Source organism: Meleagris gallopavo, chromosome 5 (genome assembly GCF_000146605.3).
Source record: "Meleagris gallopavo isolate NT-WF06-2002-E0010 breed Aviagen turkey brand Nicholas breeding stock chromosome 5, Turkey_5.1, whole genome shotgun sequence".
NCBI lineage: Eukaryota > Metazoa > Chordata > Aves > Galliformes > Phasianidae > Meleagris > Meleagris gallopavo.
In genome coordinates this window covers 4,571,574-4,585,710 of record NC_015015.2, presented here as the reverse complement: position 1 = coordinate 4,585,710, position 14,137 = coordinate 4,571,574, and the positions used below count along the sequence as shown (strand labels likewise).

Below are 14,137 nucleotides of genomic sequence, written 5' to 3'. Positions count from 1 at the left end.
CATCCTGGGTGGAGACCGACTTAATTGTGCCCTTCCAGCTCCTAGCTCTGTAATCCCTGCCCCTGCTGCACCAGGGAAGGCAGGAATCCTTAAGTTGAAGGAATCCTTAAGTTCTTTACTATCAGAGTGGTGAGGTACTGGAACAGGCTGCCCAGAGACCCTGTCCCTGGAGATGGCCCCTCTGCCCCTGGAAATGTTCAAGGCCAGGTTGGATGTGGCCCTGGATAGACTGGTCTAGTATTAAATGGGGAAGTTTTTGGCCCTGCCTCTGGCAGGGGGGTGGGAGCTTCATGATCCTTGAGGTCCCTTCCAACCCAGGCCATTCTGTATGATTCTGTGAATCTCATGCAACTGTGATGCTTAGTGGAGCATGTCAGCGCCAGCAGGCACACCATTCTGTTAGGACTACTTTATTTGGTAAAACTTCACAAATGATTGAGCTTCCCAGAAATTCCCTCCCTGAGCGAGCCAGAGGTGCTGTGGAGGGAGAGGAGCATGCTGTCATGCTGTCCCCCTCCACTTCCTTCACCAGGTGCAGAGAAATGCTCTGGGCCCACAGATCTCACCTGCCCCAGATGCCTCCTACAGCCCTCACGCTTGAGGCAGCTTTGCTTCCTCTTCCAAAAACAAACAAAAACCCCAACCAAACCCTCCATGGATCAAAAAGAATCAAAAACAAAAGCAAAAAAAACCAAACCAAACCAAACCAAAACAATAGCAAAGCATGAACCCAGGCAAGGGCAATGCTGTGCGTTGCCCAGCAAGAGCAACCAGCAAAGCCCAGCACTGGTCGAGTCCGTAGGATTGGTGAATCCAAGCTGGCAACAGCATGGTGCCCCCCAGATCCCTAACAAACAGCTCTCCCTCAGACACCTCCCCTCAGGCAAGGGCCACTGCTGGTGCTGAGTGCAGGCAGGCAGGGGAAGAAAGCCCCTTGCTCTACATGGAGGAAGGTGTCAGGAAAAAGCCCCAAATCCTGCTAGTGGATGCGGGTCAGTTCCTCCACAATCTTGATCAGGTCATCCACAGTGGCCTCCCTCTTCATCCCACTGCCATCGTCAATCTGCAGAGAGGGAAAAGCATGAAAACACCTATAGGTGATGGAGAAACAGCAGGACATGTGTTTAGGGTTTAGTACAGCCTCCTGTTCTGAGCAGTGTCGCCATCTGTGGAGTCACCCCTCTCACCTGCAGGTTTGCCACCACCTCCTGCATCTTGGGCCTGCTGATGTCCAGGAAGCTTTCAATCAGGTCACCATCAATGAAGCCTGTAGCTGGCTCTGTCTTGCGCTCAGTGTGAAATGATCTCCAGGTGGCACTGTCAAGGAGCCAAATCCACACGGAGTGACATCAATCCCATCCTGTCCAGACAAAAAACCCCTCTGCTGGGTAGTCTGAGGCAGACTGACCATGCTGCCTCACAGAACTGGTCTAGAAAATAGCCCTGAAAGTGTGGCAAGGAAGATCTTGGGAACTTGACATTATTGCATGCAGTTCCTCAAGCACAGCTATCTCCTGGATCAAAGAGAAACCAACATTTGCACCACTGAAAAGCCCAGTTTGTCCTCAAGCCCTGCAAGATGTGTTTTAATTCACAAGACAGCCCCCAGCACCCCCTGGCATGGGCTCCCAGTTGGACCACAGAAGGATATAAGGAGTGCTCGATCTTGCCCACGCTCTTGATGACTTTATTCAGCCTGTTCTGCATGTCCAGCAGGAGGTTGTACCAGCTCTCTGACAGCGAAGTTACCAGCCCTATAAAGGAAAACATGGTGATGCAAGTTCAGCATCTTGCAGACCTTAAGACCACACTGCTGCAGCTGCCAGCAGGCAGGAAATGGCAGGACTGCAGCTGGAGGCTGCTGCCTGACAGGGCTGAGACAAGGCTGGGGAGAAGAAGAGACACAAGGAATCTCAGGCCAGGGTGCTCCCTGCCCCTCACCTATCATGCCGTTGACTGTGCCAAAGAGAACGGAGCCCTGTGTTGGTGTGGATGTCTCGCCCAGGTTCTGCATGACCAGGGAGCCGTGACAGAAGACATTGACAAACTCTCCCAAGTGGGACAGCCCCACCTCCTGCAAGTGCTGGCGCTCCTCATCAGTCGTGGCAGCACTGAAAGCCAAAGCACTCCACTCAGTCTGTGCTGGGGGCACAGGAGAGCTCCCCCGAATCCCATCTCAGAGCTGGGCATGCTTCTCTCCATTTTCTTGCCCAACACACACCCCATCCCTCCTGCCATGTACTGCTACAACTCGCTTCCTGCCAGCCCACCTGTCCTTCTGGCACACAAACAGGTTGAAAGCATTTTCTGCTCCCAAGAAGTTGTCGTCGTCCAGGATCTCTACGGCACTCATCCAGTTTGGATTGAAGTCCCGGGCAATCTGGAAAAGGACAAGAGGAGGGGCAGTGAAGCACATCTTCATCCACTCAGCAGCTCCATTTGCGAGTGAGGCACGATGCAGTCTGACTTCTCTACTGAGCAAACAGCACAAACCGCCTCTGTGAAGATGGCGATCCAAGCTGCACTTGGATGATGCCAGGGCAAATGAGGCCAGACCATGCTAAAGCCATTCTCAGGCTGCGCAGATGGTGCGCAGGTGCGCAGATGGTCCGACCCCCAGCTATGCTGCATTTGCTGACAGATGCAGCCACAGTCTCAATAAGCAGCCTCAAATGCACAGTGTTGGGCAGCTCCCCTCTCCTGGCATGCACTGCAGTTGACACATAGTCCAGCCTCCCAAAAGCCTGGGATCTGTTCCTCCAAGAAGACAGGGATCTGTCTGGAAGAATGTCACCAGGTAATCCTGTTCTCTGTGCACACAACCCTACTCTCTTGTCTTCAAAGGGCTGGTGAAGTGGGCTGAGCCAGGTTCCTCCATTTTCCATCTTCAACACTGCTCCCCTTGCCTGAAGCCTAATGGAACAATTAGCATGGACTCCCAGCACCTCTGACCAAGTGAACATACTTCCTGAAGGATATACCTATTGAAGCCCCAACATTTGCAACACTAAGTCGTCTAATTCTAACATTTAACAGCTTTATATCATTACAGAAACTAACACAAATGCAGTTCAGTCAAAACCCCTTGTGTTGATGGCTGTCAGAAAACACACAGTATCTCTGGAACTGTCTGATAAATCACAGCATCTTTCTATGCATGTGAAGTGATGGGAGAAGTGGAGTTCTTTTGTTTCTTGAAGGTCTTTTTCATCCTAAATGACTCTATGATTCTAAATGACACTAAGGGACATGGTTTAGTGATGGGACTCAGCAGACAAGTTGACAGTTGGACTTGATATGAAGGTCTTTTTTGATCTAAACAACTGTGAACCTAATACCCAACAGCACTGATACCTCTTCAAAGTTTCCTTCCATGGGCTTGTAGGCAAGGAGCAAGACAGACCGCATCAGATCTCCCACAAGGATGAAGTCTCCCTTGGTCTTCAGGTAGAGAGCCATGATGTTATTGTAATGGTTGCACTCTGTGCGTAGCTCCTTCTCAGCTGTCCACTCATACAGGCGCACCTGGAGGAAGGAAGGGACGAGACTCTGAGCTGGGACTCACACCTATGCCAGCCAAGACACACTCGCCAACAGACCCAGCTGACAGCCACACAGCTGGAACAGCTCCCAGTTCTGACATATGCTCGGGAAGGAAGCTGGAGTCTCACGAGGGCCCTACCGTGCTGTTGATGCTGGCTAACAGCTTCCCGTTGAACTCCACCATGGAATACACAGCTCCCTTCACCTCCTTCTCAGCCAGGCTCTGCAGCTTGCCTGCAATCAATCCACAGCACACCCAGTTATTTGCACTGTGCTCCCAGGGCCAACAAACCATGGAGGGTTCGCGCAAGCTGCTCTAAGCAACACTGCTCACTGCCTCAGAGGATATCTGTGGGCAAGCAATGCAGGAATGGGAGGACAACAGAAAGCAAATCCCAGAATGTGTTCTGGTGAGGGAGTCCTGGGCTTCTCTGGCAGCTGGGGAGGAGAGGACATGCTGTGACAGCCCACAGCAGAGTGACAAAGCACTGCAGAACCTGCCTGGATCTCTCTGATTGCCCTCAAGCAGTTGGACTTGGCCAGACAAGAAGCCTTTGATCTTACCATCAGAGTAGTGGAAGACGACGATGCGGCCCTGCTTTGGCTCTGCCTCCTCAGGATACACCATGGCGGTACCCACGATGAAGTAGGTGTTTGGGTCTTTGCCAAGCTTGCAGGAGACCAGGCTAAGGGCGTATTCATTTTGTAGAAACTGGTGAGCATGAAGCACTGTTGCAAAGAGGGAAAGAGAGAAACAGCTGGGACCCTTGGGGGCCAGCAGGCAGCACCTCTACGCACGGGAAGAGCAGCTAAAAGCTCTAAAACTGAACTAAGTGCAGAATCTGGTGATCACCTCACTACCCTGTGCCACCAATCATTACACCTCAAACCTACACCCTTTGGCTGATGCTGGATGGCTGATGATGGAGGAAAAACACTTCAACTAAGGGAACGTGTGAGATCACAGGACTGTGGAGCTCTTAGCCACATGCTGGTGGACATTCAAGCAGAATTCGGAAAGCACATGGGGCTGGTACCTTCAAAAGTGTGCTGATCGATGATGAGCAGGTTGTGCACCTCAACCTCCTCTCCAAAGGACGTCTCGTGTGGTGCTGTGCTGCTGGAGAACAGCTTGCTGGTACTCACACTGCTAGAGAGGGCCTGGGACATAGAAAGATATGTCACATCCTTGTGCTACTTGGCATGTACACGCAGGCTGAAAAAACTGGGGACCAGGGGGATGAGTGGGGAAGGAGCTCCCTAGGCCTGAGCAACAGGAAAACCTGCACAGTGGTTTGGCTCAGTAGCTACAGTAAATAGAGCTCAGGCATCAGCTGGCAGCTGCCCCCTCACCTGGGTGCTGGCACTGGGTCTGAGTGCAGTGGTGCCCCCACTGGCGTCTTGCACCTCGATACGACTTGAGAGCACACCAAAACACTGTGATACCTCTTGGTAGCAGATTTTCCTGCAGGACAAAGAGCTGTATGAGCAGAAATACCTGGACGGGCTGCTCCATGGTGTGGCAACAATAACAGAACTGCTCTCTTGCACTGACCACTCTCAGCAAGAAGCCATTGATTCGGCCTGCATGCTAACCAAGCCCACAACAGAGTAGGGTCTCCCCATGGCAGTCTCCCCCTAGCAGAGCATGGGCCCCAAAACTAACTCTCAGCTCACCTGGGTGATTCATAGAGGGGAACTGTGCGGATATGCAGCTTCTGGATCTCATCAATGGTGCCAATCGTCAGCGTGCTGTTATTAGCCAATGCTAAGCTGTAAAGGAGGAAAACTGTGAGCAACAGGCTTGTAAGGCCAGTGGTGCAGCCAAGAATCTCCTCCTTCCCCTCACCCCCAAACTTCTGATCAAGGTTCCTTTCCCACACTGTACAGCAGTCAGATTAGGGCAGTTTCTACAGCTATTGATGCACAGAGAGAGATAAATGCTATGATCTCAAACAGCTCACATGAGATCCACCAACAAAGGACTAATGAGTGCCCTGAGAGAACCCAGGCCAGGACTGTTGTACACTGCATCTATGTAGTATCTACGAAGAAGGCTCTCCCATGATCAGTCAGTGCCAGGCAGGCACATCCCCTGGACAAGGTGGATGTACCACCAGGCCTGAGCAGGACATTCTCCATACAGTCTGTGCCAACACAGAACCCCAAGTTCCCTCAAGCCGTGCTGTGGGGCGGGCTCACCTGTCAGGATACCCATCTGAGTTGAGGGGACACATGTAGTTCACCTCCTTCAGGTTGACATTGGAGAAGACCAGCTTGTGGTTACTGCTGTAGATGACAGTGGGGCGGTCAGAGCAGGCGAACACATTGGTGGTGGACAGGGAGCGGAAAGTCCTCAGGACTGTGGGCTGAGTGCCAAGGGTCACCTTCTTACGGTCACTCAGCAAGCCTGCAGGAAAGAAGCAGCAGGTTGGAAGCAGAGCAGCACAGAGCTACGTGGCTGTGACATGCTGGCAGAAAATGAGCGTGAATAATACATCCTTCTGTCAGCAAAGAAGTGGATGTAAGCATTAGGTTCCTTTCTTCACAGTCCACTTAGAAATCCACTTAGAGTGCCCACAGCCAATCCCCACCCTGTCATAGTGAGGAAGAAGGAACTACTGAAAAAACTTGGGAAAGAGATAGATCTTCTCCAGAAGGATGGGGAAAAGAAAAAAAAAAAAAAGGTACCACAAGCAAGTGAGCACAAATCCAAACACCCTCCCAAGCAGCCCATTAGGTGCTAGGCCCTGTAGTCACCTGTCTCAAGGCTGAGCCCAAAGTAGAAGAGAGCACCGTCCCCCAGTGCACACAGAAGGTAATGGCTGCTCTCAAAGGTTGTCATCAGGATGGAGCGAGGGATAATTTCTGCAGGGAGCAGAAGAGAAGGCTGATGTCACTTGTGGCTCCACCAGGTCAGTCTCTGCTGCCAGCAGTCCCAGGATAGCCCTACCTCCTCCTAGCATCTCTTTGTGCAGCATTTCAAAGGAAGGAAGCTTTAGGATGCGGGCAGAGATATCAGTCCAGAGTCCAATCGCACACAAAGGGGACATGCCATTAGTGTCCCCCAAAGGAGTGATGTCCAGGCAGGCAACTTCATGCTCCATTTCGGTGCAGCTGGCAGGAAGCAAAACCAGACAGAAGTGTCAACCAGGAAGCCTGAAGACAACAAGGCTTCCTTTGGCCAGGAAGAGAGATGGACACCTACTTGATCTGCCTGAGCTCCTGGGGTCGGATCTCTAGGTAGTAGAGGGCTCGTCCCACAGCCACCACCACCTGGTTGCTGTTACAGGAAGCCACGCTAATGTTCTTCCCATTGGGCTCTTTCCACTCACTCACGAGGGCTTTGGGCTCCTGACTGACCAGTCTCACAGAGGCAGAGGTGATCTGAGGAGATAAAATACCTCTGCTCAGAGCATGAACATCTCCTGTCTGAGATCAGCCCAGGGGAGCACTGCAGACCCTACCCTGATGAGCAGCAGAGATCTAAATAACCCACAGCCAAGAAGAGCTATGGAATCACAACGAGAAAAGCATCTCTAGAACGAGCATTACCTGGATCAATTGCTGATGTGCCACGTTGCCACAGAAGAAAGTCTGCTGATCATCCACAAACCCTGTGAGCTCTGTTTCTTCTACCTCCTCTCCATTTAACATAAGAACCCTAGAAGGGAAAAAGAGAATCTCTTGTATCATGCTCCAATCCTGTTATATCAGGCTGAGAGCCTGGCATGGCCTTAACCCCACCTCACCTGGTCTGGCCAACAAAGGACAGCACCAGCATATTATCCATCTCATGATGAGAATCTGACCTCAGGGGCCACAAGCCTGCAACAGAAAGACCACATGCTCACAGTGAATAATCCAAAAGGGGGTGGCAAGTTCCCTGCCCATAGCCCAGCCATGAGATATGTCCCCACTTTGTGGGTTGTATATGAAAGAATGAACCAACTCACACACCTTTAATTCCTGGCAGATCAATGCTGGCATGCTCATGAATCCCAATGCCGTTCCGGATGATCCGTAGTGAACCCTCTTTAAAGGCACCTGAGCACGTGACCAACTGGAGAAAAAGCAGGTATTTACCAACTGGGGAAGCCTCCCCACGCTTCCTTGCAGAGACAGGCTCAGGGGAAGTTGGGATCCCTATCATCTATGCTTCTCAAAGGAAGTTCTTTGGCTGTTGACCATTCCCCAGGGCAGGAAAGAAAACCCCTCCTCGTGAAAACTGGAGTCTTCCCACCCAGAGCAAGACCTCAAAACCTTCCCTACACCAGGACAAGACTTAAATCCCTAATAAATGAATCACAGTCCTTTCCTTCAGTGGACACACCACACACATCTGCCAGAACCAGACATCCCTAGCACAGAGAAAGGCAAGGCAGAATCAACATTACCTGCCCTTGGCCTTGTCTCTCCAGGTCTACCACACACATATCAACGATAGGACCGAGGTTGGTGAAGGTCTCCATAGCCACTACATAGGAGCCTTGTTCATTACTGTCCACATTGAGCTATGAACAAACACAACCATCAGTTTCCAACAAGAACGGCCCAGCAAGCATAAAGAATGTAGGGAAAAGAAAATTTCTCCCCACATATTTGCATATCTCATAGAATCATAAAGGCTGGAAAAGACCTCTAAGATCATCGAGTCCAACTCCAACCCATCCCCACCGTATCCATGAAGCACATCCCACAGTGCCATATCTCCACATTTCTTTAACAGCTCCAGTGAGGTGATTCACAACATCCTTCGGCTGTCCATTTCAATGTTTGATCACTCTTGAGGTCAGGATGAAAGCAAGCACTGTTTGAATGGAGGACTAAGCCAGGGGAATGCCACCACTCACCTTCACAAGCTGGGAATCCCCAAGCCGAGAGCCAACAAACACCACGCCATTGTCCAGGTAGGTCAAGCACTCTGCAATGGATGTCTGGGAATTGAGAAGGTGCAGATGAACCACCATGAGAAGATGAAAAGGGCCCTGCCATGCTCCCCAGGGATCACATCTGAATGCAGTGTAACAGAAAAGCATGGGAAGGGAAATTTGATCCTTTTCCAGAACCCACAGAGAATCCAAACATCTCTGAGGGACAGTGTGCAAAATGAAAAATCAGGTGGCCAGACAGGGAATTCCCCACATCTGGCAACTGATATTTCAGAGCTGAGAGCTGTGGAGAGAAAAACATCACCAATCTGTGCTCCACAGAGAAGCTACTTCCATTATTTGGCATCTCCAGAGCACTTGCATCCTGCAGAGCACTCTGGCAGGGAGGAAGAGAAGTGTCAGGGACACTGTAGGTGGTGCAGCAGTGTCCTACCTCACCAAGCAGTTCCACACGCAAGTCCTTCAGGGTGACTGTGCCATCCATTTGCTCCTCCTTTTCCAGAAGCAGCATGAAGAGACGTCCTTCCATGTCCCCCAGCAAGTAACGGGACCCATTGGGATCCACACGGTTGTGGCACACAATTGTGCTTTGCTGCATGCAAAGGAATTGTTAGGAAGCCACTGAAACAACTCCAGAGAGGCACGAATCCACAGCTAAATCCCACACAGGGCACTCCTCTGCATGGATTTGCCCAGAAAGGACCTTTTGGTCACAGCTAAGGCCCTCTTTCAGCCCTGAGCAGCACCTCAGCTGTGCCATTTGTGCTTCCTGCACCATTTGAATGGGAACTGGCCCATCCCTCTGACAAAACCACAAGTTCAAGCTCTGTCACCAACTCTTCTTCCCCTTGAACAAGTGCCCCAGCCATACTCACGTGGACTCGAGTCTCCAAGGGGCTCATTCATATCTCTCACTGCCTGAACTGAAATCAGGCTCTGGTCTGGATCAATGCCCAAACCACTTGCTAATTAATCTTTTTCTCTGGGACCCTAATAAGATTTCAGCTTTCTTGCACCATTTCCAAGAGCTCCACAAAGCCACGTACTCCAGTGCAAGCACACAATGCCATCACTACAAGGACGACAAATATCCCTCAGACACCAAAATGCAGACTGGGCATGGGGAAGAACACTGACCAAATCTCTGCAAGGGGCTCTACTAGGCTACAGCTAAAGTTTAAGAACAAATGAAATTCCTGAATCCGAGTAGCTCAGCACCCTCCCAGGTTAGGATTTCTGGGCACAGCACAACAATGATTATTGCTGTACAGAGACCCACCATCACAAACACAGAGCATCACAAACACAGTAGAAGGTTCCAGCTTAGACTCCTGGGAAGCCACAAGCTGTTCTGGAGAGATAAGGAGACTGACAACCACCTACTATCATTAGGTCCAAAGTCACCAAAAGCCTTCAAATGAGAAAGTTTTCTTACTTGCACCATTTATTACACACAGCAAGGATTTTTAGCAAAAATAATTCAATCAGCAGGCAACTGAAAATCTGCTGGATTCAGAGAGGACATTCTCAGCTGGGAATTTCAGTAGTGTCTATAGCAGGAATAGGGTAGGAAATGCACAGTTAAGGTGTTACCTTGATGATGGGTGGAGCTATAGCCAGGTATTTATCTCCATTGTGATAGGTAATGGACTCCTGTCCAATGATGATTGCGCCTCCAAAAGGCTCTGGCACTGCACAGGGGAGAAGTCTTATCAGTGAACCTGTGCAGCATAACTGAGCATGAAAAGGAAGGAAAGATACCACATGCAGCAGGACTAACCTGCAATGACCATGGATGCTTCAGCCTCGACATTCTCCTGCTTCCAAGGACCTTTGTTAAACTCCTTCTCACGCAGGGACACCTCGTACGTTTTGACGTGGCGACCCTGAGGGTCCTGAAAGAGGAGGCACAAATATCACATCAACAGGTAACAATCTCATGTGCACTGCAGCAGAGGCTCCTGAAGCACAGGTGAGGAACAGCCTGCAAAGAACGCCTCAGTCCAGTGCTGCAAGAAGTAAAGGGCAGCACCAGCTGAGTGAAAAGGGGAAGCCAGCAGGAAAAACAGATCTGCAGGACAGGAGGAACTAGCACAGCTGGAGCATATCCTGTCCATTTTACAGCTGAAGTGGGACCATTAAATGGCAAAGGAATGGTTAACACCACTTTGGCATTTCTGGACCTTTTTATTCCTTACAACAGCAGTTCTCAAGCCTCTTGTGTTGTGTTTGTTTTTTTTTTTAAAAAACTTGCTCATCTCTGGGGTATCCTCCTCTGGTTTCAAACCTACACAAAGATTATCTCAGACACTCACCGCTATTCTCCTTGATCCAAATCCCGTGATAATGATTAACAAACTGAGAAGGAATTAGACAAAGCAGCAGCTTGGATACATTCCGCCTCCACATACACAGTCAGGCTCCCAGGGACAGCCTAACCCCAGTGCTTTACGTAACACGTCATGAGTCAGACAGAACTCACATCTCATCCTGCTGCAAGGATGAAATGCAGTTGATAGACACAGAGGCAGTCATTTACTCTTTATTTGTACAATACCTACTTAAAATGAATAGATCACTAACATATTTCCTTCCAGATCAGTTTGTAGCATGGAAATATCAGATCCCGTGAGACAAGACCTTTTCCACTTGCTGACTACGTGTAGAGATCGAGTTCTTCCTTTAAGACATCTCTGAAGACTACGTGGAAATTTATGCTTCTGCCTAAACTCTGAGTTTAAGATTTTGGCCAAGTCACAGTTGTGCTCTGCCTCAGTTTCCCCAGACAGCAGCAGCACCAATCAAATCCAGGCAGATATGCAGATCTTCTCAGAGCTGCACACCACCGTCAGGTTTCTTGGCTCTGAGGAACTCACCCATTAAGCAATTCAAAGCCAGAAAGCATCATCAGTTACCCTCGCTGCATAGACCTGGAGCGAGGATGGGCTGAGTTTTATTTCAAACACAGGCTTCAAAGTCAATGTGGGTATGGGGGATAAAGACTCCACATACATTCCTCATTCAGACAGAAACAGCACCACCACGTGTTCTGAAAGCTGGTTCAGATGACAAGGGAAAGCTGCGGCTTGTACTTATGCCCCACCACTGGAGGTGCTCAAGGCCAGGCTGGATGGGACCTTGGGCAACCCTGTCCAGAGCAGTGGTTGGGCTGAGTGGGCTTTTAAGTTTCTTCCAACCTAAGCATTCTATGATTCTGAGAAAGGAGAATGCTGCTGCCACATGGTAAAAGAAGCCTATAAACAGGAGGAGAGTCAACTCTTTGAAAAGGTAGATAACAGCATGACAAGGGGAAATGGTTTTAAGTTGAAAAAGGGAAGATTTAGGTTGGATGTCAGGGGAAAGTTCTTTACTATGAGAGTGGTGAGGTGCTGGAACAGGCTGCCCAGAAAGGCTATGGATGCCCTGTCCGTGGAGGAGTTCAAAGGCAGGTTGGATGGGGCCTGGTCTGGTATTATACGTGGAGGCTGGTGGCCCTGCCTGTGGTGGGGGGGGTTGGAGCTTGATGATCCTTGAGGTTCCTTCCAACCCAAGCCATTGTTTGATTCTGTGAGAACTAAGAACTGCAGTGAAGATGAACTGAATTCACCCACCATCCTGTGCTGGCCCAGGAAGACTTCCTTCAGCTACAAAACAAGCTTGCAGGAACCAGAACCATCTCTAGCTCTGCCCACCCATTCTTACAGCACTGCTTTGAGCAAGCTTCAGGACACTGCTAATGCTTGAGCCCCTTTGGAAGACCCTTAGAAACACTGATTTCAGGATCGAGAACAAGGTACCTGATAGACGAAGCAGATGGTTGGGGCCTGACAGCCATAGAGGAACTTCACGTCGATGACTTGGAGCTCCTCCAGGCGGATGTTAAAAGCCTTCAGCTCCTTGTTCTCACGGTCCAGGGGGATGACCTTGAAGAGGCCATCATAGAGCCTCAGGCCAATCATCCGGCACTCTGGGTCAATGATGCCGATAATACCAGTCTCTGAGGGACGACCGATGCGATCCTGAAGGGGAGATCCATGGAGGTGGACAAGAGAAAAAGTAGTGAGCTGTGAAATGCTTTGATACACTCGATCAGAGCCCACCCAATGGAAATCCAGTGCTGTTATCACGCATGGCCGCAGCTGGAAGTAGCTGATATCAACCCCTCTATATGTCACGAGGCAGAACCACAAAGCACAAGGATTAAGTGCTTATTTCCAAACACACTGACAGGATGTGCCCACTTACACCTGACAATAATCCCCTGCTCAGCTTCGCTAACAGCAAGCCTGGAAAAAGACAGAAAATAGCTTGGTTTGACAGCTGATGGAAATCATTTAAATCATTTGACTAATGAGCAACAAAAAACAGATGGATCTCTAAACCTCTCAGAAAGATTTTAACTTGAGTAGGTGTGGTAGCAAGGCTCACCTGCACATTTCCATGGGCACGGGTGATAATGTCAATATTGTCACCATTCTGCTTGTACTCCAGGATGCACGCGTTGTACTTGGCTGTCAGGATGAAAAGTAGATCCTTGCTCTCCCCCTGCAGGAAGGGAGGGAAGAAGGGAGGGTCACAGGGGCTCTGAAGGGTTACAAAGAGCCACCCCCCACCCCCAGCACACTCACTTTGGGGCGGAAGAGCTCCATGACGGCAGTCTTGCCATACATGCCCACCTCCTTGACAGGCCGCAGCCCCTCAGCTGTCACCACATAGATCTCCAGGCGTGTGTTCTTGGCGATCAGCAGGTTCAGGTCCTCCGCGGAGGTGAAGTGTCCTGGGGGAAGGAAAGAGATGGGTCCTCAGCTTCCAACCCTGGGGCCCTGATGATGCTCCCCCTAGCCCAAACTCAGCTTCCAGCACTCAAGGTCCTGCCAGCCCCACTGCGACCAGTTTCACAAGCTCCAGAGATCTGGACAGAGATCTCTTCCCACTGCACCCTTGAAGAACAAAACCCCACTGCTCTACTCAACTCTATCCCCCACCTTTGGAGACCAGCAGCTTCCAGGGAAACATCCTGCCCCTCTCCAAGCTCCCTACTATCCCTCTCCTCAAAAAAAAAAGCACCCCAATATCCCCTCTAGCCCTTCACACCCCCCTAGAACCTCAAGGCAACCCAAGACACACCCTGGTGCCACTCACTCCACCACATCAACCCCAATGCACACCACTGGATATCTGAGACATTCCCAGAACTCTCCTTGCACCCACAAACCACGATGTCCCTCAGCACTCCTGGGCTCCCCACAAACACTATCCAGGAGCCTCATTTCACCTCCAGACCTCCATAATGCCCCTCCCACCTCACTGCAACTATCTATCCACCACATTCCCAGTTCTTCATTGATCTCACCTCCTCACAATATCCCAATCACTCACTGACCCGATCTCCCTACAACTCCCCCGGCAACTCCTCCGTTTGCCTCTGAAGGCCTTCAGTCCCCCCCAAAACGCAAGGCCGCGCAGATCCCGCCGTGAACGTTGAGCCCCGCCCCGTCCCGCCGGTACCGGTGACACAGCCATTCACGGCCGTCGGCTTCTGCGCCGTCACAACGTAATTGTACGACATGGCGGAGACGGCAGCGAGTCCCGTAACCGGCCAGAACGCGGCGCGCACCGGGAGCCGCGGCCTAGCGTGGCCACTCCACCACCCCTTCCGTCCGCCGTGGTGACGTCACCGGAAGTTAGCGCGCCGCCCGCCG

At 50.7% G+C, this 14,137-nt stretch overlaps 1 protein-coding gene across 1 annotated transcript; it reads right to left on the bottom strand.

Annotated features, from left to right (window-relative positions):
* Positions 1-394: 394 nt before the first annotated feature.
* DDB1 (damage specific DNA binding protein 1) lies at positions 395-14,111 on the bottom strand. The gene is made up of 27 exons (XM_010710763.2): positions 13,944-14,111; positions 13,064-13,212; positions 12,864-12,980; positions 12,233-12,454; positions 10,216-10,330; positions 10,029-10,126; positions 8,869-9,027; positions 8,397-8,480; positions 7,941-8,057; positions 7,504-7,606; positions 7,296-7,371; positions 7,099-7,207; positions 6,752-6,930; positions 6,497-6,660; positions 6,304-6,411; positions 5,746-5,953; positions 5,221-5,316; positions 4,897-5,008; positions 4,581-4,704; positions 4,108-4,272; positions 3,683-3,777; positions 3,355-3,525; positions 2,271-2,380; positions 1,942-2,111; positions 1,652-1,754; positions 1,188-1,311; positions 395-1,063 (listed from the first exon to the last, which is right to left on the bottom strand). Exons 1-27 carry the CDS (start codon positions 14,002-14,004, stop codon positions 980-982), a joined length of 3,423 nt encoding a protein of 1,140 aa, XP_010709065.1. The 5' UTR covers positions 14,005-14,111; the 3' UTR covers positions 395-979.
* Between the last annotated feature and the right edge of the window lie 26 nt (positions 14,112-14,137).

What these genes read in the sequence shown, in the direction of transcription:
- DDB1 (XM_010710763.2), bottom strand. Translation starts at nt 14,004, where the DNA reads ATGTCGTACAATTACGTTGTGACGGCGCAGAAGCCGACGGCCGTGAAT. An exon ending in GGGATTCCCAGCTTGTGAAG is followed by an intron (nt 8,058 to 8,396) that starts GTGAGTGGTGGC and finishes GTTTGTTCATAG; the next exon opens with CTCAATGTGGACAGTAATGA. An exon ending in CGATCAGCACACTTTTGAAG is followed by an intron (nt 4,273 to 4,580) that starts GTACCAGCCCCA and finishes TCTTTGCAACAG; the next exon opens with TGCTTCATGCTCACCAGTTT.